We start from the raw sequence: 26,519 nt of genomic DNA, 5'->3' as shown, positions 1-26,519 counted from the left end.
TATCCCTGACTATAGAGGAAAAGCTCAGTTTTTCCTGATTGAGGATGATATTAGCTGTGAGTTTTTCATCTATGGCCTTTATTATGTTGGGATATGTTCCCTCTAAATCTACTTTGTTAAGGGTTTTTATCATGAATAGGTGTTGATGCTTTTGCTGCATTTATTGAAATAATCATATGGTTCTTATCCTTTCTTTTATTAACGTGGTGTATCACTGATTGATTTACAAATATCAAATCACCCTTGCAATCCAAGAATAAATCCCATTTGATCATGCTGAATGATTTTTTAATGTACTGTTGGATTCGGTTTGCTAGTATTTTGTTGAGAATTTTTGCATCCATGTTCATCAGGGTTATTGTCCTGTAGTTCTCTTTTTTAGTGAAGTCTATCTGTTTTTGGTATCAGGGCAATGCTGGTCTCATAGAATGAATTTGGAAGTTTTCCTTCCTTTTCCATTTTTGGAATAGTTTGAGAAGAATATGTATTAACTCTCCTTTCAATATTTGGTAGAATTCTCCTGTGAAGCCATCTGGCTCTGGATTTTTATTTGTTAGAAGTTTTTTGATTATTGATTTTCTTTGCTGGCTATCGATCTGTTCAAGTTTTCTATTTCTTCCTGTTTCAGTTTTGATAGTTTATGTTTGCTGGATTTTTTTCCATTTCTTCCAGGCTGTCCAATTTGTTGGCATACAGTTTTTCATAATATTCTCATGTAATTGTATTTCTGTGGTGCTGGTGTGTTATTTGTGATTCTCTCATTTGTGATTTTATTTATTTGGTTTCTCTCTCTTTTCTTTTTGATAAGTCTGGCTAGAGGTTTATCAATTTTAATTATCAATTAATTGAAAAAATAATTAAAATAAGATAAATTAATTAAATAAATGGAGAGATGTATCATGTTCATGGATTGATAGACTCAATACTAATGTTAAATTCTCACCATTTTGATATATAGTTTTGGCATATTCCCAATCAACACCTTGGGAGAATTTTGTGTAGGTATCAACAAGCTGATTTAATTTCTAAGGAAAGGCAAAGGAACTAGAATAGCCAAAAATTTTTGAAAAAGAAGAACAAAGTTGGAGGACTACACCTCCTGATTTCAAGAATTACTATAAACTACACTAACTGAAGACAGTGTAGCACTGATGGAGAGAGAGATACAAAGATTAATGAAACAAAGTTGAGAGCCTGGAAACAGACTGGTGATTTTTAGATAGATTAATTGATTTTTGACAAAGATGCAAAGGCAATTCAGTGGAGGAATGATGCATAATTTATTCCAACAATAGTGTGAGAATAATTAAATGTCCATAAGAAAAAACAAAAACAAAACCCCCACAACCTATACCTCATACCTTATTTTTAAAAATCTACTTTAAATGGATCATAGACCTAAAGATAAAACAGGAAATGATACAACTTTTAGGAGAAAATGTAAGAAAAAAATCTGCATGGCCTAGGATTAGGGTAGGAGTTTTTAGGTATGACCTCCAAAGCACTGTTCATAAAAGAAAAAACTGATAAGCTGTACTCTATCAAAATTAAAAACTTCTGCTCTGCAAAAAACAGTGCTCAGAGAATGAAAAGACAAGCCACAGATGGGGAGAAAACGCGGTCAAAAAATATTTTGATAAAGGACTTGTGTCTCAAAACATTTATTTGAGAAATAAACCACAATTTATTTAAGAAAAGAAACCACTTGATTTTAAAAGTGGGCAAAAGATATATATGTGTGAAAATATGTTCAACATCATTAGTCATCAAGGAAATGGAAATTAAACTGCAGCAAGATACCACTACACACTTACTAAAATGACTTTAAAAATACTAACAAGTGTGGACAAGGATGAGAAGCAATACATTGTTGATGGATATGCAAAGTGATAGAACCACTCGGGAAAGCAATTCAGCAGTCTCTTACAAATTTACCTAATATATAATGCGGCAATCCCATTCACAGGTGTTTATCCAAGAGAAATGAAAAAATTATTTTCACACAAAAACCTCTATGTAAATATGGATAGCAGCTTTATTAATGATCACCAAAAACTGGAAACAACCCAAATGTCCTTCAACCAGGGAATGAATAAGCAAACTGTGATGTATCCATAGAGTGGAATGTTAGTCAGCTACAAAGGTGAGTCATTATTATTTTTTAAACAACTACAAAAACCCACTTATTTCTCACCGTTCTGGAGGCTGGGAAATCCAAGATCAAGATGCTAGCAGATCAGTGTCTGGTGAGGACCCTCTGCCTAGTTTTCTGTTGGCTGCCCTGCTGTATCCTCACATGGGAGGGAGGGTGGGGGAGATCTTGTGTCTCTTTCTCTTTTTCTAAAAGCATTAATCCCACTCTAAAGGCCCCACCCTCAGGATTTAGTCTAACACTAATCACCTCTCAACAGTCCCACCTCAAAACACCATTATGGGGCGCCTGGGTGGCTCAGTTGGTTAGGCGACTGCCTTCTGCTCAGGTCATGATCCTGGAGTCCCGGGATCGAGTCCCACATCGGGCTCCCTGCTCAGCAGGGAGTCTGCTTCTCCCTCTGACCCTCCTCCCTCTCATGCTCTCTGTCTCTCATTCTCTCTCTTGCAAATAAATAAAATCTTTAAAAAAAAAAAAAAACCATTATGTTGGGGATTAGGGCATTAATATATGAAATCTTGGGGGAGATACTCAGTCCATAGAACATTCTTTCTGCTACATTATGTTTTCTTAAGGTTTGTCAGTGAGAGAATGAGGGAGATATTGGTAGCCTGTTAGGGAAGCAGTGTCAAGTCAATGTGTTTTTTAGGATGGTAGAGACTTTGAGTCTAGTTTTAGGCCTATGAGAAGGAGCCAAGTGGAGGGTGAAGGTGGGTAAGTGATGGAGTAAGGTCCCTGAGGAGGCAGTGGGAATTAGAGTATGCCTGTGTCTCTATAGGACTAAGAAATTCTGGGACGCTTGGATGGCTTAGTTGGTTAAGCATCTGCCTTCGGCTCAGGTCATGATCCCAGAGTCCTGGGATCGAGACCCTCATCAGGCTCCCTGATCAGCGGGGAGCCTGCTTCTCCCCTTCCCACTCCCCCTGCTTGTGCTCTCTCTCTCGCTCTCTCTCTCTGCAAAAAAAAAAAAAAAAAATGTTAGGAATAAGCAATTCTATGTACTAGTAATTATTGATTCAATTTGCTCTTTCCTGGGGCCTTCTTGTGACATCATTATCAATCTTTCAGTAACCTTATTAATTTAAAGAAGTTGGATGCTTTAGGTAATCTCCAAGACTATGTTTTATCTTTATAGCTTTTTCTATAAAGTCTACCATCCCAGAACTGAAAAGAATTTTCTGTTAAAAAATGAATTATTGATTCATGTTAACAACATGGATGAATCTTAAATGCATCTGGTCACTGAAAGAGTTTAGACCCAAAAGCACTATGACTCCATTAGTATGACATTTTAGAACAGCAAAATTATAGGTATGGAAAACAAATCAGTGGTTTCCAGTGGCCAGGAGGTGAGGGGCGGGGTTGACTGTAAAGGGGAAGTGTGATGGCATTTTGAGAGTGAAGAAACTTGTGTAAACAACTATGGTGGGAGAATAAGTCTCTAATAATTTGTCAAAAGCCATAGAACTGTACACCACAAAAAGTGAATTTTACTGTATGTAGATTAAATAAAATCAATCAGGATATAGGCAGAACACAAGATGCATGCAGACTGGCCCACATGAATCTAAATGTATTACAAATAAATCAAATAGCCACGCTGAAGCAGGTGGAGAACAAACGGAGCTGATGTAAGTCACTTTGGAGAACAGTGTTTTGACTGGATACTGTAAGGCTAAAGCAAAAAGAACAGTGCTAAAGCAATATACTCTAGTTTTTTTGTTTTTAAAGAATTATTTATTTATTTTAGAGAGAGAGTGAGCAATAGGGTGAGAGAGTGAGAACCCTCAAGCAGAACCCTCCACCCCTGGGGCTCAACCCTAGGACCCCAAGATCATGTGCTTCCAGGTCTGGAAGAAAGCAGATGCCTTTTTTATTTTTTTGGCCTACAAATAGAATATGTATATAAATAGTCAAGAGAGTGAGAAATAGCCTCTGTCAGTAGAAGATTTCAAAATTTATTTATTCATTAATTCACTCACTTAACAAGGATGACTTAACCAAGCCTCTATTGTGTACCAGGCACTGTGCTTGATGTTGAAAATAATAAGCTCAAAATAAGAACAAAACTCTTGTCTTCAAGTTACTTACAGCCTAATTAAGGGGCAATAAGACACACTGACAATTATAATGCAGTGCAGTAAGTACTTTGGGAGGTAATAGAATGGCATCACTAAAGAGGTTAAATTTCTGTTGGGTTCACCAGACAGACAAGAGAAAGGGCATGCCTGGCAGAGGATGCAGAGCCTGCAGGCACAGACATGCTGGTATTTTATTTTATTATGCTATGTTAATCACCATACATTACATAATTAGTTTTTGATGTAGTGTTCCATGATTCATTATTTGCGCATAACACCCAGTGCTCCATTCAGTATGTGCCCTCTTTAATACCTATCACCAGGCTAACCCATCCCCCCACCCCCCACAAAGGGAGAACTATTAAATGTTTTTAAGCAAGGGACTGAAATGATTGGATTTACAGTTGACTTGAACAACATGGGTTTGAATTGCGTGGGTCCACTTATATGTGGATTTTTTAAAAAATAAATACAATACTGTAAATGTATTTTCTCTTCCTTATGATTTTCTTAATATTTTTTCTCTAGCATAGTTTATTGTAAAAACAGAAAATATGTGTTAATCAACTCTACATTATCAGTGAGGCTTCAACAGTAGAGTATTAAGGTTTCTGGGGTGTCAAAAGTTATACATGAATTTTTGAATGCAGGGGATGTCAGTGCCTTTAACCACCGTGTTGTTGAAGGGTCATCTGTACTTTTTAAGATCATTTTAGTAGCTGTATGAAGGTTGCATTGGGAAGGGTGATCAGAAAACCAATTAGAAGCCTACTGTGGTATTGTAGTGAGAGAGGAGATGGTTTTCATGGAATCTTGAGATTTCCATGACTAAAAAGACTTTATCAATGGGTCAAGGAGTATAAAAACCATTTATCAATCAAAAATTAAGAGTGAAATCAGAAAAAAAAAATCAGTATGTCTACGCACTTAAAAAATAAAAACAGACCTTCTATGTAATGAATTCTCAGGTATCCAGGACTGATTCTCTAGCAGATGAATTAGTTTATTGAAGAATTCAGATTCTTTTTTCTAACTTTGTAATTGCTTGATTTAAGTTCTTATATGGTTTGCCAGATGGTCGAAAGAGAAAAGGAAATGAAAAACAGTAAATTTAATCAATTTGGCTCCCTGACTGCTGCTTAAAATGGAGATTCAGGAAGGTGAAATGCTCATTACAGTGAAGTGTGTGGGTATTTGTGGAGTGCATACACATACCCCTCATCTCCACAGATAAATCAGAGATCATTGAAAGAGAAAGTATACATACTGAGAGAATAATTGGCTCTTCGTGTTGACGCTCTAAAGTACTCTCCCACTTTTCCTATTAAAAGCTTTATTTGGTCCCTTCACCTGAATAATGTAGGCAGCACTCATTTCTCTTTCACCAGATGGGCTTACAGTTTAATGAATACATCTTACAGCTGTGGTTTGATAGACACTCCATCTCGTGTGGAGGATTGGCTAGCAGAACAATCAGAACAGCCAGATCATTTCAGTCAGTCACTTGCTTAGCAAATGAGGACTCATCTGGAATCTGACTCCATTCATCTGAGGGCTAAAGTTATTCTCAGCTGTGCCCCCGAGGAAAGGAGAGAAACGCATTAATTGCCCTGATGGTGGTTAACAGGTGTTCTCTTCAGCTACCTAAATGTAAAGCCGTTTTGTCTTTTCACTGTAGAAGGCTTCTCGTCTTAAAGTGTGAATTCCCACTCTTAGAGCAAAACAACTCTGAAACGACTGCACTATTATTTTCAATGCTTTCTTGTTTCTTAGCTATTTACAGTCATATTTAGAAATACCTATTCACTTCCCTGTCGAGAAGGCAAGAAATATATTATGCTGATGAGACAAAAGACAAGAGAGCAGAAAACATGTGTTTTACTCTCCGCCTGGCCATCATGGACGAGGATGAAGAGGCTCTTGGCTTTTCCTTCAAAGAAAAGAATGTTTGAACTTTGTATTTTTACCATTTCTTATGCTCATTAATGAAATCTGTTATTTTCCTATCGTTCAGAAGTTACCCGATACTTTAGTCCTCCTAAAAGTAAAAACATTTTCTAATCATGGACTCTCTCCCGTTGCGGGGTATGTTTGCCAAATTACCCAAACGCCGCACGTTCACCCAGGTGAGACCTGTACCTGCAAAGCCGACAGGACAATCCGGGAGGCGAGCGAGAGGAAACTACATATCCCGCCATGCCTCGCTCATGAGCACAATGGAGCCCTGTCGTCATCCGGGTCACGGGGCTGCGCGTTCCGTGCGCGCCGCCGGATTCCGGCCTGGGTGCCGCCCCGGGCGGAGGGCCCTCCTGGGCCGGGAAAACTGCAATTCCCGGCATGCGCTGCCACGGATGCGCCTGCGTACAGGAGCTACCGCGCCGGAGCGGGTTGGTTTAAAGCGCTGTGTTAGTTCCATGGAAACCGGCCTGCCTGCTGAGGGATAGAGCTACCGGTGGACAGATGGAGTGTGAGGTAAGGCTACCGGCCGTGGACGGGGTGCCGGTCCTGCGGGGGGAGTTGGCGACTCAGCCAAGACCACCATGATCTCCTCCTGCCGCCCTCTCATTCTCTTGGCAGTGTTTAGTCTCCGCCCTCCCGACCCCAGGATCCTAATTTATGGCGCTTCTGCGCTGGATGCAGGTGAAAACCGTTTAGGAGCTAAGTTTGCGTTGGACTGGCTGCAGCTGAGGGACGGAGGATAGCCACCAGGGAGGGCCTTCAGATAAGCCCCAATACCACCTTTTCTTTATATGTTAGGTTGGAGGTTACAGGTTCTTAGGAAAGCCATTTCGACGTGTTTTTTGTTTTTTAATTTTTGTCACCTGTTATATTCCCCGATCTGCTTTTTAGAATGCATTCGTTCCTTGAAGTTTTCCCAGTACCTGACACTTGTGCTAGAACAGAATAGATGTTCGTTAAATTTTTGTTGAGTTTTCCGTTTGTTTGCCAGCCACAGTGCCCCATTCACTGTGCTAGGCTCTGAAGATAGGGAGAGATCAATCTGACCGTACTTCGGAGAACTCAGTCTAGCTCGAACACCCACACACTCCTCATGTACTCCACTTGTTCATAGCGGAGCACCTAGGGACACTCAGTTCCCTGAATCCTTTCTGTTCTCCGTTAGACAGTCTTGTGGCTTTACAAGTGGCATGTGCGTTGACAACTCCAAAATTTATATCGCCAGCCCACACTTCTTCCCTGAACTCCGAATTAACAAGTTCAGTCTTGTTGTGGCCATCTTTTCTGTTTTACATTTAACATTTCCAAAACAACTCAATCTTTCAGCTAAAACCAGTTCTGACAGGCTTCCATTGTCTCAATTAATGGCAACACCATCCTTCCAATTATATACTTGCTCTCATATTTCATATCTAATCCATCAGCAAAACCAATCTTTAAAACATATCTGGAGTCTGACCACTTCTTACTATTCTCTTGCTATCACCCGGGTCCTAGCCAATGGCACCTCCTGCCTGGGTTATTGTAGCAGTTTCCCAACTGGTCTTTCTACCTCTATGGTTGTCCTACCCTCCTGGGAGGGTATCCAGAGTGATCCAGTTAAAAGGTAAGTTACATCACAGCACTCCTCCACTCTACACAGTCCAGTGGTTCTGAGAGTCACTGAGAGTAAAAGCCAAAACTTTAAGACCTAATGTGATCTGGTCCCTTTATTACCTTCTGACCTCACCTTCTATAGTTCTCTCCTTCACTTACTCCTCTCCAGCCAGACTGACCTCCTTACTGTTTGTAAGGATCTTTGTACTCACTGATCTTTGTACTCACTGTTTACTCTTTCTGGACTTTTCAGTCACCTGACTTTTACTAGTATATTAAGACATTGGTCTTATTCATGCCATCCTTTCAATGAGGTAACCTACTTAGGAGCTCCATAGACATACTCTCCCTAAATACAGAAACAGAATTGTATTAATTTGATAATGATACGTTTATGAAAGTAGCTATGAATGCACTTTCTTAAAACTAAAAGTTTATATGTTAGTATTTTTATTATTGTTACGATCAAGCATCAGGCCTTGGGTTCAAGACTACATTCAATGATATTTGCATCTTTTCAAAAACTGCAAAGCACACATAAGTCAAGCCATAGTCTCTTTGCTGCAATATTAGCAATTAGAGCTAGATTCTTTTCTTGTAAGATTGTATTTCTTAGACTCCGAGCTTTTGAGCTATGCCTTCTGAGGATCTGCCAAGTGGCCAGTGGACTGTGTGTGGGGCCTGCCAGCTGAGGGAGGACAGGCAAGGGTATACTGCAGTGAAAGTGAGAATCTTTCCTGACTCAGCAGATTTACTGGATCCCAGGTAGTTACCTCACTCTTCCTTTAACAGGCTCCCAGGTATTCCGGGACTCTCCCTGGTGAATATTAAGGCTGTCTTAGTCTTGCTATTCATCTACCATTGATTGCTTCCTCGAGCTCTCCTGACCTTGACTTGTTTTCTTTTTTTTTTCCCCATTGCAGGGGAGGTTTGTGGAGGAATGGTTTTCAGTTAATCCTAGGACCTGTTTTTAATCTCCAAAGGGTAGATTGGCTTGTTTAGTGGTTTGTTTTTTTTTTTTTGGCTTGTTTAGTTTTCCAGTCAACTTCTTGGATGACTTGCACATGTTCATCAGTGATTCACTAAGAGGATATTTCAAGAACACTGCCATGTTCACTTAGAAGCTTTATCCCCTGCCCAACATCAGTCTGTCCCAAGCATCTCACTCTTCCCTTTCTTAGGGTGAATTTTCTTTCCAGAAACCTGAATGGCTCCAGGGTAGATCAGGTTCAGGTGGGCATGAGTGATGAGGGGAATCAAATTCTTACTCAAACATATATAAACTTTCTCTTAAAAAAAAAATTAATTTGGTTTTAAATTTTGTTTTTATGGCCAAAAGTGCACACAATACTGTAAAGTAAGTGTGAGCATTTTATACATATCATAGGTACTTTAGGGAAATATCAGCAAAACTGTCACATTTCAACAATACATGAACAATTTTATTTTATTTTATTTTATTTATTTATTTTTTAAGATTTTATTTATTATTTGATAGAGACACAGCGAGAGAGGGAACACAAACAGGGGGAGTGGGAGAGGGAGAAGTAGGCTTCCCGCTGAGCAGGGAGCCCCGATGCGGGCCTGGATTCCAGGACCCTGGGATCTCGACCTGAGCCGAAGGCAGATGCTTAACGACTGAGCTACCCAGGCGCCCCTACATGAAAAAATTTTAGATGGGAATCTGTATCCCATTCAAAATACGTGGTAAACTTGTATTCCATTTTCTGTATTTTTTCCCTAAAATGGACTAATATTTGTATTAGTATTTTATGCTTGGCTTTTGATATAAATTAATAGAGGCCATCCTTTATATTATAACTAGCTGCCTCAGCCTAACAAGTTACCAGGGAAATTGTCCTCCCTCACATCTCTGGTAGTACTTGTCCTTTCTTTTACCACCCCTTCTACTTGTTTCTCCACCAACTATTGCCTGGGCTACTGTGTTTCAGGAATGTTTTTGCTGCAAGCAACAGAAAAACATGACTAAGCTTATTTTTCTCAAATAAGCAGAGGTTGGATGTTGCTAGTTTTGGGCAAGAAAAAAAAAAAAAACCCTCAGGTTAATCTGAACTTCTCTGGCCTTTTTCTTGTATTTCTCAGATGCTGGTGATCCCTAGCTCTCTGTGTCTAAAAGTGAGGCACTGCATGGCTGACTAAAAGAGAGCTTTCAGAGCTCTGGGCCTCATACAGGGAAGTAAAGGACCGGCACCATCATTTCAGTTTTTTCTATCAGAAAAACAAAAGCCTTCTCAGAAGCTCCTTGCAAACTTTTTGCCTAAAGTCTCATTGGCCAGAATGTGTCACATGGCTGTGCCAGCTGCAAGGAAGGCTGGGGACATGAACTCTTCAGCTTCTTTTATAGAGAAAACAAAGGAGTCAACTCTGTCTACCCCAAACCTTATTAAACACTTTACATTTTCTCCCCACTTCAAGCCTGGTTTATTTCTAGGTGGGCAGTAACAAGACAGCAGGTGATAGAAAATGGAATGGAGGGTAAATCCATGTGGTGTTTCTCTGTTGTTACCCTTCCATTTTCTCCCCACCCACACTCCCCCAACCCTAACCCTGGTCTCATGGAGGCTCTTCCTTCTATTACCTGAGGAACACTATCCTGGTACATGTGGTAACATGAGCAGGAGTCTCCAAATCTGGCTTTTTTCCAGAAACATGGATGAAACTTACTTCAACTCTTTGTAGATCCAAAGACTTTGTTACTGTTTATACTGTTGTCTTTCTCTTCAGGAAGTTTTGAAAGCATGGATGGAAATTAATAATAGAGAGCTTCTTTGCCCCCATGTCCTTAAGCTGATCATTAACAGAAAATCTTTTAACAAATTCAGATTACATGTGTCAGAAATGCTTTCTGTTTCATAGAAGAGAATAAAAGAGAGAAATCCTGGTCAGAAGCACTAAAATAAGAGTAAAAAGAAAATTTGTACCCTTTGACCTACATCAGTCCATTTCCCCTTCCCTCCACCTCATTCTATTCTCTGTTTCTATGAAATCAACCTTTTTTTTTTAATTCCACATATAAATGATATCAAACAATATTTTTCTGCTCTGTCTGGTTCATCTCACATAGCATAATGCCCTCTAGATTCATCAATGTCAGTGGCAGGATTTTCTTTTTATGGCTGAATAATATTTTATTATATATATTATATATATAATATATATATAAAAATCACTTCTTCTTTGTCCATTCATCTGGTGAATGACATTTAGGTTGTTTCTCTATATTGGCTATGGTGAATAATGCTGCACTGAACATGAGTGAACAGGTACTTCTTTAAAATCCTGTCTTTGATTTCTTTGTATATATACAAAGGAGTGGGATTGCTGGATCATATGATAGTTATATTTTTAATTTTTTGAAGAACTTCCATACTGTTTTCCATAAATGGCTGTACCATTTTATATTCCCACCAACAGTGTATGAGGGTTCACTTATCTCCACATCTTCACCAACATTTGCTATCTTCTTGATAATAGCTATCCTAACAGATGTGAGGTGATATTTCATTGTGGTTTTGATTTGCGTTTCCCTGGTGATTAGTGATTTGAGCACCTTTTAATTTATCTGTTGGCCATCTCTTTGTTGTCTTTGGAGAAAATGTCTGTTAAGATCCTCTGCTCATTTTTTTTAGTTTCTTTGCATTTTTGCTATTGAGTTATGAGTTCTTTATATATTTTGGACATTAACTGCTTATCAAATCTGTGGTATGCAATTATTTACTATGATTCTGTAGGTTACCTTTTCAAATAAGTTCTGAGGATCTAATGTACAGCATGGTAGCATAGTAATATGTTGTATAGTTGAAAGTTGTGAGAGTAGATCACACACACAACACGCACAAAGTTAACTATGTTATCTATGTGGGGTGATGAATGTGTTAATTATCTTGATCTTGGTAACCATTCTACAGTGTATATGTATATCAAATCATCACATTGTACACTTTAAATAAAATTATATTCAATTATTCCTCAGTAAAGTTAAAAAAAAGACTAGACCATTCTCTGGGACCTGTTGTGGGGAGATAAAAGGTGATTGGAGAGCTATTTCAAGATGAAGAAATGTTCGGGGCACCTGGGTGGCTTAGTCGTTAAGCATCTGCCTTCGGCTCAGATCGTGGTCCCAGGGTCCTGGGATCGAGCCCCGCATCAGGCTCCCTGCTTGGTGGGAAGCCTGCTTCTCCCTCTCCCACTCCCCCTGCTTGTGTTCCCTCTCTTGCTGTGTCTCTCTCTGTCAAATAAATAAATCAATCTTTTTTTAAAAAAAAAAAGGTGAAGCAATGTTCTTGATATTGGCAAGAAACTCAGTCTTTTCACTGCCCCCCATCATGCTGCTACCCCCTTAAATCCTGCCACCAGTTTTCCCACTTCTTTAATTCTTGCCTTGAGTGATGGAGACTATCAATTACTTGGACCTGAGGTAGTCACCACTTGCACTGCCTGGGAGGTGAGGGGAAGAGAGATCTCTGATTACACAGCAAGAGGGGGAGAAAAGATGTGTTCCTAATATCCAAAGTGGAATCTTTGTGAACGTTTCCATGGGAGCACTGTTGCTAGTAATGGTTAAGGTTTACAGTTGGTTGGTATAGAAATGTCTATACAAAAGGTTGGAGTTGCAGGAAAATGTCCTTAAAGTTTCTTTCCCCAATGACCTTGTCATTGAACTTTGGGCCCATGATTCATCTATATGTTGGGACTGCTTCTTCTATGCTAATTCTGCCTAATTCTGTCACTAATATTTCAAAATATTAGGAAAGAAGAGAAGTCTGGAAATTTTATGTCAATAGCTATAGAAGAGTCTTTGCTAGGCTATGAAGTTAAGTTTGCAAATTATTTTTTAAAATCACTGCTTCAATGTAGTTGGTAAATTTATCTTACAACAAGTGCTCAGAAATCTAAGTATAGAATGTTTTTCTGAAAGGTTGGTTAGAATATGTTAAAATGGTGATGGCTAGTAATGAAAGAAGTAATAATTCCCTTAGCCAAGTCATAGGTCCTAGTTATGTGTCTATACTACCAGATAGATAGACTAGATTATGATGAAATAACAAACTACTCAACAATGTCAGTGGCTTATAACAACGTAAGTTTATTGCCCACTCACACTGGATGTCATGGACGGGCCATAGCTCTGCTTCATGTCTTCTTCACTGTGGGATCTTGGCACACTAAGCCGGCCCTATCTGGGTTGTTGCTCATCTCATGGAGGGGAGAAAGAAGGAGATGATGAATGACAAGTTGGCTCTTAAAGTTCCCACCCACATTAAACTGACCAAAGCAAGACACATGGCCATTCCTGACCTCAACAGAACAGGGATGTGTAATTCTCCCACAAGAAGGGACAGTGACTATTTTGAACCATAATAGAACCTACTATACCAATATTGTGACTTTAATCTCAGGTGCATATGGAAACTACAGTGTCCAGACCGGTCCTCTCTCCAACCCACATCAATGCTACAGCTTCTGAAACATTCACGGTACTTCAGGAAAGGATGAGAATAGTTGAGGAACAGACCAGTTCTCTGAGGGATGACCTAATAATGTTGGACTTTGGTGAAAAAAGGTAACAAATGGAAAATGAACTAGATCTTTGTAGGTTGAAGAATTCTTAGGAGTCAGAGTACAGATGGTTCGGCAGATGAAATACAGGTATTTATAAAAGAATTGAAAAAAAAGTTTCCGTTTGCACATTAATTAGAAAATATTTGTGAGATAGAGTTGTCATCTTGTAATAGAGCTACTACCACTATTCCCCTGAACAGATACTTATTTCAAATGAGGGGGTGGGTCGGGGGATGGGGTAACAGGATGATAGGCATTAAGGAGAGTCCGTGATATAATGAGCACTGGGTGTTATAGGCAACTGATTAATCCCTGAACTCTACCTCTGAAAATAATAATACACTATATGTTAATTTATTGAATTCAAATAAAATAAAATTTTATTTTAAAATAAAATTTTAAAAATGTGCTATTTAGGTGCACAAACTGTTCATCTTCAAAACTTGATTGAAAACAAATATGGAATTTTTGTATAATTAGAAAAAATTTAGTTCATATTTGTAAAATCAAAAATAGACTTTGATATTAGTTAAGGTGAACATCTAAACTTGATTCATGCCATTGATATTGTCTTCATTTTCTTTCCCCAGATTTATTGTAAATTAAAAGAAAGGTTTTAAATCTTTAAAAAAATTTCCTAATTTAAAATGAGGTACTCAAAAAAAAAAAAAAGAACCCCACCTTTTTTTCCCCTTGGCTAAAGAAGGTATTGCCACTAAAAGTTGGATGATTAATGGCCTGAGGAATCTGGGTACTTAAGCAGCCAATATCAAATTTGCTGGTGTGATTTTCTTTAAGATTACAATATATTTCTTTAGTGTCTCTCATGAAAACCTAAAATTATTATAGTTGGTATTATAGCACCCATAGAATGAATAATTCTTCAGTAGTTAGAGATTAAACTTGTATAGATGCTGAGTATGTGAGAATAAAGTAGGAATGTTTATTATGACCTTCTTTAAAATTTTTCTAAAAATATGTGAATATATTTACTCCATGCTAACTTTAATTTTTTATAATTATAGATTTATTATTTAACATGTTTTATGTACCACATAAAACTTTACAAAAAATTCACATTAAAAGAAACAACCGTTATAAAGTCAGTGGTCTTTATCCAACTGACATTAGTCTCATCCTCTTTACCTAATGGTGCTTTCTATATTTAAATTTGGAGAACTAACAGATGCTTAACTAAGGAATCTAATTTTTATTCTTAGTAGAAATGACCTGATGATTGGGATTACCATAGTACACATTGCATTGCATAATATTGTTAAATTGGGATCTTTGTCCAGAGGCCAACTGGAGACTCCGAAATGTTTAGAAGAGCCTGTGAGCCAGAATATCATTAGTCCCATCCAGAACGAAATGTTTTGTTCAGGAAAACCAGATATTCTATGGAAGAACTGTGAGTTTCTGGTAAATCGAATGTGCCGTCTGGAAAGCCTCATCCAGTCCTTGAAGATGAACATCTTTCGTCTGCAAACTGAAAAGGATTTGAATCCACAGAAAACAGGTACAGAGAGAAGAGAATCATCAGAAATTTGGTCCTGTATGGGTGCTTAATGAGTTTATGATTCTTTTCCTTTCCTGACCTTCTTTCAACTGCTCCATGACCCTCCTGTGCTGTTGGGTAGCTTTTCTGAAGGATCGACTGAATGCAATACAGGAGGAGCATTCCAAGGACTTGAAGCTGTTGCATCTTGAAGTGATGAATTTGCGCCAGCAACTAAGAGATGTAAAAGAGGAAGAAGACAAGGCACAAGAAGAAGTGCAAAGGTTGACTGCCACCCTGGAGATTGCCTCAGAGACAAAGGTTTGAATCCAGATTTCTGAAATACAGATTCACTGTTATCTGTTAACTGGAGGAGGCAACAGACCCATAAAATTGACTTTTAAAATTAGGTGATATGATGTAAGGATTCTTGACATTTCAAAGTTACCTACATTGATAACCTAAACTATTGTGTACTATCAGTAATGTGGTGTTTATAGAGCCCTTACCCTGATATGCATGAGAGTGGGAGTCCAAGGGTATAAGGCAGAGTCTCTGCTCTTCCAAGAGCTTATATGCTAGCTGGAAGAACAAGGAATAGCTTGAAAAACTAAATAGAGAAAAAATAAGGACATAGGAAGTGTTAAAGAACAGTGTAGGACAGTAAGTGAATATTGACGTGTGTTTTGTGTTCAGGTGGGTTTGAGAGGGTGGGTATGCCCTATCTACCTAGAGTAGATTAGGGTAGGCTTCAAGGAAGAGGTAAGTCATGAGCTGAATTTTGTAGAAGGCAAAGTAGAGAGGTGAGGACATTTCAAGGAGTACACACAGAGGCAGGAAAGAATATAGAGTAGGATAATAAACTGACAATTTTGTTCTCCCTTCAAGGGCCAGGCAGTATAATAGATGGTCAACATGTTATTTTGTTAAATTTTTGAAAAACCTCATGACAGGATGATACTGTCCCCATTTTAGTAATAAGAGCATTGGGCCCCAGAGAGAACTCATTTCTCTAAGATGACACTTCCCTATTTTCTTCCTGTTACCCAGCTTTGAACTTAGATTTTTCCACTGATAAAGTTAGAGGAAATGCATAAACTAGCCTGAGAGGAGTGAGGATTGGGGGGGGGGGGTAAATAAATTGGACATTAGTGAGGGATCACATTATAGAGGATTTCAAAATCAAGAATAATCAGTAGTTGGGCTTGATACTATGGGGGTGATTATCATTTTTGATAAGGAAGTGACATAACAAAAATAAGAAAACTAATCTGGCAGTGGTGTAGAGTTTTGGGAAACCAATTAGGAGTCCATTGCATGATTTGAGCCACAAGCCTTATTAGGTCTGACTTAGGGTGGCATTTTGAAAAGAAATGTTTTATGAAGAAAGATATGTTAGAATATGATACTGGACAGGAGCTGAATATAGGAAAGAAGGCAAAGATGACTGAGGTTTTACATCTTGGATTGTGGTGCCATTAATAGTGATATAAAAGAGAATAAATAGTGAAAGCTGTATTTTTGATCCTCAGCTCCTAAGCAAGGATAATATTTGAGGCAAGAAGAGATTGAATACTTAAAAAAAAAAAAAAAAAAAGAATATACTCTGTAAGAAAAAGTTCCGTCAATTACCAGGTTCTCTCATTATTGAATTTTACATAAAAGTGAATGTGTTTGGGGTCCCTTCGTGGCTCAGTCAAGTGTCCGACTCTTGGTTTCAGCTCAGGTCATGATCTCATGGGTTGTGAGATTGAGCCCTGCCTGGGGTGGGGGGGTGGTTTGCTTGAAGATTCTCTCCCTCTGCCCCTCCACCAACTTGTGCATGCATTCTCTCTCTCTCTCATCTTTTTTCCTTTTTTTTCTTTTTTTAATACAAATTCAATTAATCAACCTATAGTGTATTATTAGTTTCAGAGGTAGAGTTCAGATTCATCAGTTGTATATAACACCCAGTGCATCCCCCTACCCATCTCCCCTCCAGCAACCCTTAGTTTGTTTCCTATAGCTAAGAGTCTCTTATGGTTTGTCTCCCTCTCTGATTTCATCTTACTTTATTTTTCCCTCCCTTCCCCTACATTCATCTGTTTTGTTTCTTAAATTCCGCATATGAGTGAGATCATATGATGATTGTCTTTCTCTGACTTATTTCGCTTAGCATAATACCCTCTAGTTCCATCCTCTTTGTTGCATGTGGCAAGATTTCACTTTTTTGAAGGCTGTGTAATATTACATTGTATGTATATGTGTGTGTGTGTGTGTGTGTGTGTATATATATATAGCACATCTTTTTTTTTTTTTAAAGATTTTATTTATTTATTTGACAGACACAGTGAGAGAGAGAACACAGCAGGGGAGTGGGAGAGGGAGAAGCAGGCTTCCAGCAGAGCAGGGAGCCCGATGCGGGGCTCGATCCCAGGACCCTGGTATCATGACCTGAGCTGAAGGCAGACACTTAATGACTGAGCCACCCAGGCGCCCCTATAGCACATCTTCTTTATCCATTCATCTGTTGATGGACATCTGGGCTCTTTCCATAGTTTGGCTATTGTGGACATTGTTGCTATAAACATTGGGGTGCAGGTGCCCCTTTGGATCACTACATTTGTATCTTTGGCGTAAATACCTAGTAGTGCTGGCTCTAGTGTTAACATTATGAGGAATCTCCATACTGTTTTCCACAGTGGCTGCACCAGTTTGCATTTCCACCAACAGTGTAAGAAGGTTCCCATCTGGCAAGGTTCTCCACATCCTTGCCCACATTTGTTGTTTCCTGACTTGTTAATTTTAGCCATTCTGACTGGTGTGAGGTGGTATCTCATTATGGTTTTGATTTGTATTTCCCTGATGCCAGGTGATGTTGATCTTTTCGTGTGTCTGTTGGCCATTTGTTTGTCTTTGGAAAAATGTTCATGTCTTCTGCCCATTTCTTGACTGGATTATTTGATTTTTGCGTGTTTTGCAAATATCTTCTCCCATTCTGTCGGTTGTCTTTTGGTTTTGTTGACTGTTTTCTTTGGTGTGCAAAAGCTTTTTATCTTTATGAAGTCCCAATAGTTCATTAAAATAAATCTTTAAAAAAAATAAAAATAAAAGGGAAAATAATAGAAGTCATGAATCAAAGTGATAAAATAACTTTCTTTTTTAAATATCTCGTTGTAATAATTATTTTAGACTCACAATAAGAAGTATTTATAACTATATTCGGAATAGCATATATAGGTTGCTAGAAAAAAGTCTAGATTTGAACTGATGTGCCTATAGACAGTTTCTTTCTTCATTTCAGATTATTTAGAACCTTTTCCCCTTGTACTTTTAGAAGAATGCAGCCATTATTGAAGAGGAATTGAAGACCACAAAACGCAAAATGAACCTGAAAATTCAGGAGGTAAGATAAAAAAAAGGTTCTGGAGGGTGGAGGGGGCATTGGAATTGCTGAGGGAAAGTCAAGAAGGTAGAAAGAATGAAAAACTTTGAAGAAAAAATATGTTACTGTGGAGTAGGAAGATTTTAAAAATATGCCACGTGAAATTCAAGTGAAAGTGGCTACCCTTATTTGACATTAAGAGTTCCTTTTGCCTCAGTATGGCCCTACAACCAGAAATAAAGTAAGTGCTTTGTGAGCCAGGAAGGAAATTAGTTACCATGAAATTCATATGCTAGAGCTAAGTGAACACATACATCCAAAGACCTTTTAAACTAAAGTTGTGTTTAAAACAAAAAGCTTTTAATAAGCCTGCTCATCTAATTTTACCTTGAAACCTCATTTCAGCCTAAGTTTTAGTAGATAACAGATTGGGATTTGTGAAGTAGGTGGCTGCTAAAAGTTGCTGGACTAAAAATTGGCAGCTGAAAACAGTGGAAGAGTCAGGAGAATTAGTAATCCCACACACCCTGACCTAAAAACCTCAATATTCCCTGACAGAATAATCATTGATGTTTATCCAAATCAAAAGGATCCAAATTATATTTAAAATACCAAGAAGTAGATATACTTTTAAAGAAAATTCTTATGCAAAATTACTTTTTTAAGTTACGATTTTTAGTGCATAAGGTGTTAAGTATAGCTATCTGGAAAATTCTCTCATATACTTATTTGCCAGTAGCTACTGATAAAAGCATGATTTTTCATAGAATGTATTACATTTCGTGTATTTTTTTTAGTTTTTAGATATTTTAGTAGACTATTTTTTTTTTTAGAGAAGTTTTGCATTTATAGAAAAATTGCACAGAAAACAGTTCTCATAAACCTGCTCTCCCCATCCCTCCAGTTTCCCCTATTATATTAGTGTGGTACGTTTGTTAAATTTGACAAACTAGTCTTGTTCATAAATAAATTGATAAATCATTACTAGCTAAAGTCCACAGTTTATATTAAGATTCACCCTTTGTTCATTACATTATCTTACAGAATAGTATCACTGCCCTAAAAATGCTCTGTGCTCCATATACCCATCCCTCCCACCTCCTCTTCCTGAGCCCCTGGCAACCACTGATCTTTTCACTGTCTGTAGTTTTGTTATAGTTGGAATGATTCAGTGTGTGGTTGTTTTGGACTGGCTTCTTTCACTTAGCATATGCATTTAACGTACCTCCAAGCCTTGTCATGGTATGGTAACTCATTTTATTGCTAAACAATATTCCAGTTGTATGGATGTACCACAGTTTGTTTATCCATTCATCTATTGAAGAACATCTTGGTTGCTTCTGAGTTTTGGCAATTGTGAATAAAGCTGCTATAAACATTGATATGCAGGTTTTTGTGTGGACATGTTATCTACTCATTTGGATAAATACCTAGAGCACAATTGCTGGATCATCTGGTAAGCTTTTGTTTACCTTTGTAAGAAAGTGCCAACCTGTCTTAAAAAATGGCTGTACCATTTTCCATTCATACCAACAATGAATGAGTTCCTTTTGCTCCACATTCTCATCACCATGGTGTCTTGTCAGTGTTTTGAATTTTTGCCATTCTAATATGTGTGTAGTGGTATCTTAATTATAATTACCTAATGATATATGATATTGAATATCTTTTTATATGCTTATTTGCCATCTGTATATCTCATTTGGTGAGGTGTCTGTTAGATCTTATGCTTATTTTGTAATTGGGTTGTTTGTTTTCTTATGTTGAGTTTTAAGAGTTCTTTGTATATTTTGGATGCTAGTCCTTAATCAAATATGTGTTTTGCAATTTTTTTCTCCATTCTGTAGCTTGTTTGCAGAGCAGAAGCTTTTAATTTTGATGAAGTCCAACTTACTAATTTTTTCTTTCAGGAACTATACTTTTGGTGTTATAAGTCATCACCATACCCAACACACCAAGATTTTTCTCCTGTGTTATTTTTAGAAGCCTTATAGTTTTGCATTTTAAATTTAAATAAATGATACATTTCGAATTAATGACGTGAGGTCTGTATCTAGATTCTTTGTGTGTGTGTGCGCGTGTGTGTGTATGTCCAGTTGTTTCAGCACCATTTGTTTAAAACACTATCAGTGATTACCATTTATCATTACTCTTTATTAGGAAAGTCTTAATTCTGAGTGCTGTGATAAAATCTTGAATTTTTTATTGAACCCTGTCAAGGATCCTTAGAAGGACTGTCCTTGTCAAAATGCATTTTGGTATTCAAGCAGGAAGGATGTATTAGTTTGCTAGGGCTGCAGTAACAAAGTACCACAGACTAGGCGGCTTAAACAATAGAAATTTCTTATATTTATGGAGATTTGAAGTCCAAGATCAAGATGTCAGCAGGTTTTTTTCTCCTGAGGCTTCTCTACTTGACTTGCAGATGGCTGCCTTCACATGGTCCTCACGTGGTCTTTGCTTTGTGTGTTGCACATCCCTGGTATCTTCGTGTATCCCCGTTTCCTTCTCTTATAAGGACACCATTCAGGTTGGGTTAGGACCCACCCTAACAGCATCCTTACAGTTTATCATCTCTTTAAAGGCCCTATCTCCAAATACAGTCATATTTTGAGATACTGGGGTTAGAGCTTCAGCATAATATTTTTGGGGAATACAATTCAGTCCATATCAGGGGGCTGTATAAAGACAGAATAAATGTGGTATACATCTTCCTAAGAGGTAAGAAATATATGTAGAATCTGGCTCTGATAGACCTAAAACTGGTCGCTTTTAATAATACTTCAGAATTAATACCTCAATAGTATAATTATCAAATGAAGATCCCTCTGTAAAGGACTTAAATAGTATCTCAAGTACATTATACTATATAATTTGATCCAGAGCTTAGAAAAATATAGTAAGCTACAAAGTAATTATAATCTGATGGGGCGCCTGGGTGGCTCAGTCGTTAAGCGTCTGCCTTCGGCTCAGGTCATGATCCCAGGGTCCTGGGATCGAGCCCCACATTGGGCTCCCTGCTCAGCGGGAAGCCTGCTTCTCCCTCTCCCATTCCCCCTGCTTGTGTTCCCTCTCTCACTGTGTCCCTCTCTGTCAAATAAATAAATAAAATCTTTTAAAAAAATTATAATCTGATACTATAGTATTAGATTATTAATACAGCCAAAAGTAAAAACTGTGGTCATCCTTAATAAGATTGTAATACTTATAATGATGAGGAAGGATGAGGAAGGAATTTCTAAACTTGAAATGAAGGAATAGAATTATAAAAGGTTCAATAGATTTGAACACATAAGAATTAAAAATCCTACGTGTAAAGAAAAGGGGGGCAAAAAGCAAAACTAGTAAAACTTAGCAAAACTAGATAGAGTTAACAATCTTTCCTTTTAAAGAACTTAAAATTGACTAAAAACAAAAAACAAAAACCCCCAAAAAGTGGTCAACTAACATTTCAAAAAATATATAATAGCTCAGAAAATATACAGAGCTAATAACCATATGAGAAAATGTTTAATCTCACTAGTAACCAAAGAAATGAAAAGCTGTCAAGATGTTATTTTTAATTTATTGGATTAGCAAAGATTTAAGAAAACAACAATACATAGTACTGATGGGATTTATTCTAATACTACTGATAGGCTAAAATTGGAAGGAAAATTATATACCAAATTTATCAAAAGTCTAAACATTATTAAACCTTTAACCTAATGATTCCTCTTGTAGGAATCTATCCTAAGGAAATAGAAATGCAAAGAAGGATTTATTCACAGGCATGTTCTGCAGAACAATATTTAGAATAGTGAAAAACTGGAAAAACCTAAATGTTTGTTCTTAGGAGTATGATTAAGAATATTACAGAACATTTGCAAAATGGGCTGTTATGTAAGTTTCATGCCAACACACTTTCCATGTCTTTCAACTTTTTAAAAAGTTTTTAAACATAAATCATCCATAGAGAAAACACATGCAAAACATATGTACAATTAGGAAAAGAGCTATAAAGTATACTCTTAGGTCATCTTCACTGGGGCTTAAAAAGCAGAATTTCCTTCTACTTAACATCATTTCATAAAAGGAATAGCATTCTGCAATTCCCATGTAAGTTTGAAAGGATCTCTTTACCTCATGAGAAAAGAGATTCTTTTTTATATCTTTATCTAACTCATCATCATTTATTGAGAGAAACAAGGTTAGTATACCCCAATTCTTGAGTGGTAGTTTTATCCACTACTTAACAGTTACTTCATTGTTTCTTTAGACCTTTAAATTCCAAAACAGAATTGGAACAGCTTTCAAGGGTATGTTTATAATCCTATGGGATAAAAAATATTTTAAAAAGGGAGATGAAGTAATCAAATATGGAAAAAAAGGAGTTAAAAGTGAAAGTCAGAAAATTCAGAAAGTATGTATATACTAAGGTGTGATGTTAGTGTTTTTCAACCTTCTTTTTGACAAGTCTACTGAGACATACATTTTATACTGTAACACCATACATAAATAATATACACAAACATTTCATGAAGCCTTACTTACCCTTCTTTATTACATGCTCTGTGCTCTGATATTTTTTTTTCCCCTTTTGAAAGTGCTGCTTGCAACTTACTAATACATCTTGACCCACAATTTGGAAAAAAGACTTACACAATGGGAAGACAAGGGCAACAGATATGACTCTGACTACTTGTTTCTTAGTAGTTTATCCCTTAGGGAGAAACACAAGCTTGTTTCTGAGTAGTCATTAATGAATGAAAAATGTTTGGGAGTGAGATGGCATGTCTGGTAAACTTTTCATGGTGAGTTTGATCTTTGCCAAACTGCTGTGATGTTCCCTTGGTCTTGCCTAACTGCAATTTGTTCTGTAGCTAAGGAGACAACTATCTCAGGAGAAGCACCTGAAGGAATCTCTTGAGAAATCTGCATCAGCCATGCTGTTCAAAATACAAGAAATGGAATCAACAGTGGAGGTGGAACGGAAACAGGTAGATTTTTTTCTTCTTATGTCAAGGAAGTGAAACCAAAAAGAAAGCTGATATTTTACCTGTAAGTCTTTAGTTTTGCTAACTTTCTCTAGATTTATTAAATTTTTGCCCGTAGTATTATTTGAAATACCTACATGTAACTTAGACTATTCAGTTCTAAGTATTCAAGGCAATTAGTAGTTCCAAATTCTAATACCTATATTTGGATTACATAATCTTTATTTTAACCAATGGCTGTCCTTCATAATAAAATTATAAAAAAGCTTTTACTTAAGGAATTTGTTTTGTTTTTTTTAAATATTTTATTTATTTATTTGACAGAGACAGACAGCAAGAGAGGAAACACAAGCAGAGGGAGTGGGAGAGGGAGAAGCAGGTTTCCCACCAAGTGGGGAGCCCGATGCGGGGCTCAATCCCAGGGTCATGACCTGAGCCAAACTGCCTCTGCCACCCAGGCGCCCCGCCCCCCACTTTTTTATTTTTTAAAGATTTTTTAAATTTATACAACTGCTGTTTTTTAACCTCTTCCCATTTTTTTTTAAGATCTTATTTATTAGAAAGAGAGCACAAGCAGGGGTAGCAGCAGAGGGAGAAGGAGAAGCAGGCTCCCCACTGAGCAGGGAGCCTGATGCGGGACTCGATCCCAGGACCCTGGGATCATGACCTGAGCCAAAGGCAGCCACTTAACCTACTGAGCCACCCAGGCACCCCTACTTATGGAATTTGTAAATGATCCTTTATTGCTATAACTTGCACTACCAATATAGTGGCTACTAGCCACATATGGCTATTTAAATTTAAATTAGTTAAAATTAAATAAAATTAAAAATTCAATTTCTCACCCACTCTGGCCACGCTTCAGGTGCTCAGCAGTTACTTGTGCCTGATGCATGTTGTGTTGGAGAGTGTACAGAAAGTTCTGTCGGACAGCCCTACTGTAAAACACTGCACCCTACTGAAATCTTTAACATAGAAACTCCCCTTCTCCCTCCAGTGATGTTAAGATCAGAAAATCTGCCTCACACGTGTGCTCGAAGGTAGTTTGGTAGAAATCTTTACTTTACAGAAAGGAGTTTTTCTTAAACATTTCAGGTGCAGATCTTGCAGCAAAACTGCATTGCCCTACGCAGGTCTATGCAGACCACACAAGAATTACTGGTGCAGGAGCAACAGAAAAAAGGAGATTTGGAGACTTCTATCTCACAGCTCAAGTCTGACCTAAGTATGAAAATAGATGCTAGAAATTACATTGCTGTTAGTTTTTTTGAGATTTCATGCAAAAACTCTTAAGATCTGAAATTCTTGAAGAGGCCGTTGTTACTGAGATTTACCACAGGACGAAATGTAAAAAATTGTTGATTGCCTTTTTGTCTGTGGCACTGGAAAAAAGAAAGGTAATAAAATAGAATTTGATCCTCTTAACTGTAAACTATTCTGTATTTAAATTTTTTCTCAGGTTTATTTAAGTGTTCGTGGACTTGGGAACATTGGATTTCTAGAAATCTAGATTGAATATTGGATAATAGAACATTAATAAGGAAATAAGTCCTTTAATAGTTGCTAACCTGATTCTAACCATTTATCATGTCAGACTCCCATTTTTCAGGTTGCCATTCTATTGACCTGTATTTGTAGCAATGGGTGGTTGTAAGTTACCTTAGAGCTTAATGTCCTCATTTTACAGATGAGTAAACAGAGTTCTTATAGGTGATTGAGTTAGGAAATGGATACGTCTAGCCGTGATCCCATGTTGTTCAGTCACGGTTCTTCCAACCCATCAGCCTTGTCGTATTTACTGTTGTTAATACATAATTGTAAAGCAGTTTCAGCCAGTATCAAGTATAGGGATCACAGTGCAGTGCTTCGCATGAGTAACACTTCCTGGTTTACATAGAGCTTTCACATAAACGATCTCATGTAACACGCTAAACTATCCATACTTCCCAAAGTTAAAGCGATGCCTGAGCCTGTATCTTCTACCTCCAGTGTTCCTGCCAGTGTGCCTTCTATGCTCTCTGGCTGTAGTGAGAGCAGGGAATACCAAAAGGGAAATGACAATTATAAAAAGCATGGAACAAAGAGTAATCTGTTCAGTGTTTTGTTCTGCTTTTAACAGAAAGTACTGTTTTTCCTTATAGTTGTTGAGTAGTGAATTATCTGTGGAGTTCTCACTGATAATGCCCCAAGATAATTTTCCATCTTCCTGTGATTGTGTGGCTACAAAAAATACATATTATATTTTATGGGGCTGCCACATTATCTCATTTGACCTTACAACCCTGTGAGCAAGATAAGAAAATATACCCCATTCTATAGAAGAATAAAAAGGTCTGTATCCAAGGACCTATGGCAAATAGGATAGCTGGGACTAAAACACAGATCTTTCTACTACAGTAGTAATTTTTTTCAATGTCACTTTCTGATTGGATTAATGCTTTAGTTTTGAATTTTGTAAAGAATATATGGAAGACCATTTAAAAGATGAAAATTACACAACATTTATTTAACACGAGGAAAAGGAAGCCTGTCTGAGTACCAACTATATGCTTCATATTGAATAAAAGACTCTTTACATGCATGCAATTTGATTACTTTAAGGTACAGCAGTTAGGCTAACTAGGTTAATAAAAGAAATGCCTCTAGATATTTGCTTTAATGAATTTAAAAATGTAATTATTAGCAATAAACTTTTATACACACACACTAAGGTGATGAAATTGTTCTCCCAAGTAAGATAAACACTCCCCTTTCATTCTTACTTTGATTACTGGAATTTTTAGAATAGATCATATAATTATCTTTTTATCCTTCACATATTTTAAATTAGCATTTACTGTATTTGAAATGAGTCTTGGACTTATATATTCAAAAAGTATAGTTTTTCTGACTATATCCTACATAAAATGTGAGTTTTTATGTGTTTTGTAATTTTCTGGCTTTAGAATATTTAAGTGAAACAAAACTAATAAATCTTTATGCATTTTTCATGAAGCCAAAACGTTACTGTCAGAGAAGTTTACTTTGGGCTATTGGTATACAATGCCAAACTGTTCCCCTGTTTCTATCTTTGGTTTTATTTTCACTGTATATACTCTCTGGGTGGTTTCAAATCTTTTTTTTTTTCCCACATAAAATCATCTTCCTGAGCTCCAGATGGTATCTTACTGCCAACTAAACATCTATATATAGATGCCTTACAGATACCTCAAAACACACGGTGGATACTTAAATATTGCAATCATTCTTACTCATTCTGTCCCCCGAACCTGCTCCTCGTCCTGTGTTTCCTATTTAGTTGAAGAGTCTG

General features: G+C 37.3%; 1 protein-coding gene across 8 annotated transcripts in view; it reads left to right on the top strand.

Moving 5' to 3' along the window:
• Nucleotides 1-6,501: 6,501 nt before the first annotated feature.
• Nucleotides 6,502-26,519, top strand: part of CCDC150 (coiled-coil domain containing 150) — a 74,451-nt gene continuing 54,433 nt past the window's right edge. For 4 of the 8 annotated variants that reach the window (XM_081813932.1, XM_031038185.2, XM_081813933.1 and 1 more), the window contains exons 1-7: nucleotides 6,502-6,705; nucleotides 13,209-13,372; nucleotides 14,670-14,890; nucleotides 15,012-15,190; nucleotides 18,186-18,254; nucleotides 23,096-23,212; nucleotides 24,305-24,434. In XM_081813932.1, coding sequence (XP_081670058.1) covers nucleotides 6,694-6,705; nucleotides 13,209-13,372; nucleotides 14,670-14,890; nucleotides 15,012-15,190; nucleotides 18,186-18,254; nucleotides 23,096-23,212; nucleotides 24,305-24,434 — 892 coding nt within the window. In that variant the 5' untranslated portion in view covers nucleotides 6,502-6,693. Of the gene's footprint in view, nucleotides 6,706-13,208; nucleotides 13,373-14,669; nucleotides 14,891-15,011; nucleotides 15,191-18,185; nucleotides 18,255-19,622; nucleotides 19,690-23,095; nucleotides 23,213-24,304; nucleotides 24,435-25,500; nucleotides 26,430-26,519 lie in introns of those variants that run through there. The other 4 variants (XM_081813936.1, XM_081813935.1, XM_081813934.1 and 1 more) reach the window with 4 other exon arrangements.

The sequence above is a fragment of the Leptonychotes weddellii genome, chromosome 3 (assembly GCF_054177405.1).
Source record: "Leptonychotes weddellii isolate Sample4059 chromosome 3, ASM5417740v2, whole genome shotgun sequence".
NCBI lineage: Eukaryota > Metazoa > Chordata > Mammalia > Carnivora > Phocidae > Leptonychotes > Leptonychotes weddellii.
The sequence above is the reverse complement of the archived record's forward strand: the minus strand, read 5'-3'. Positions and strand labels throughout refer to the sequence as shown.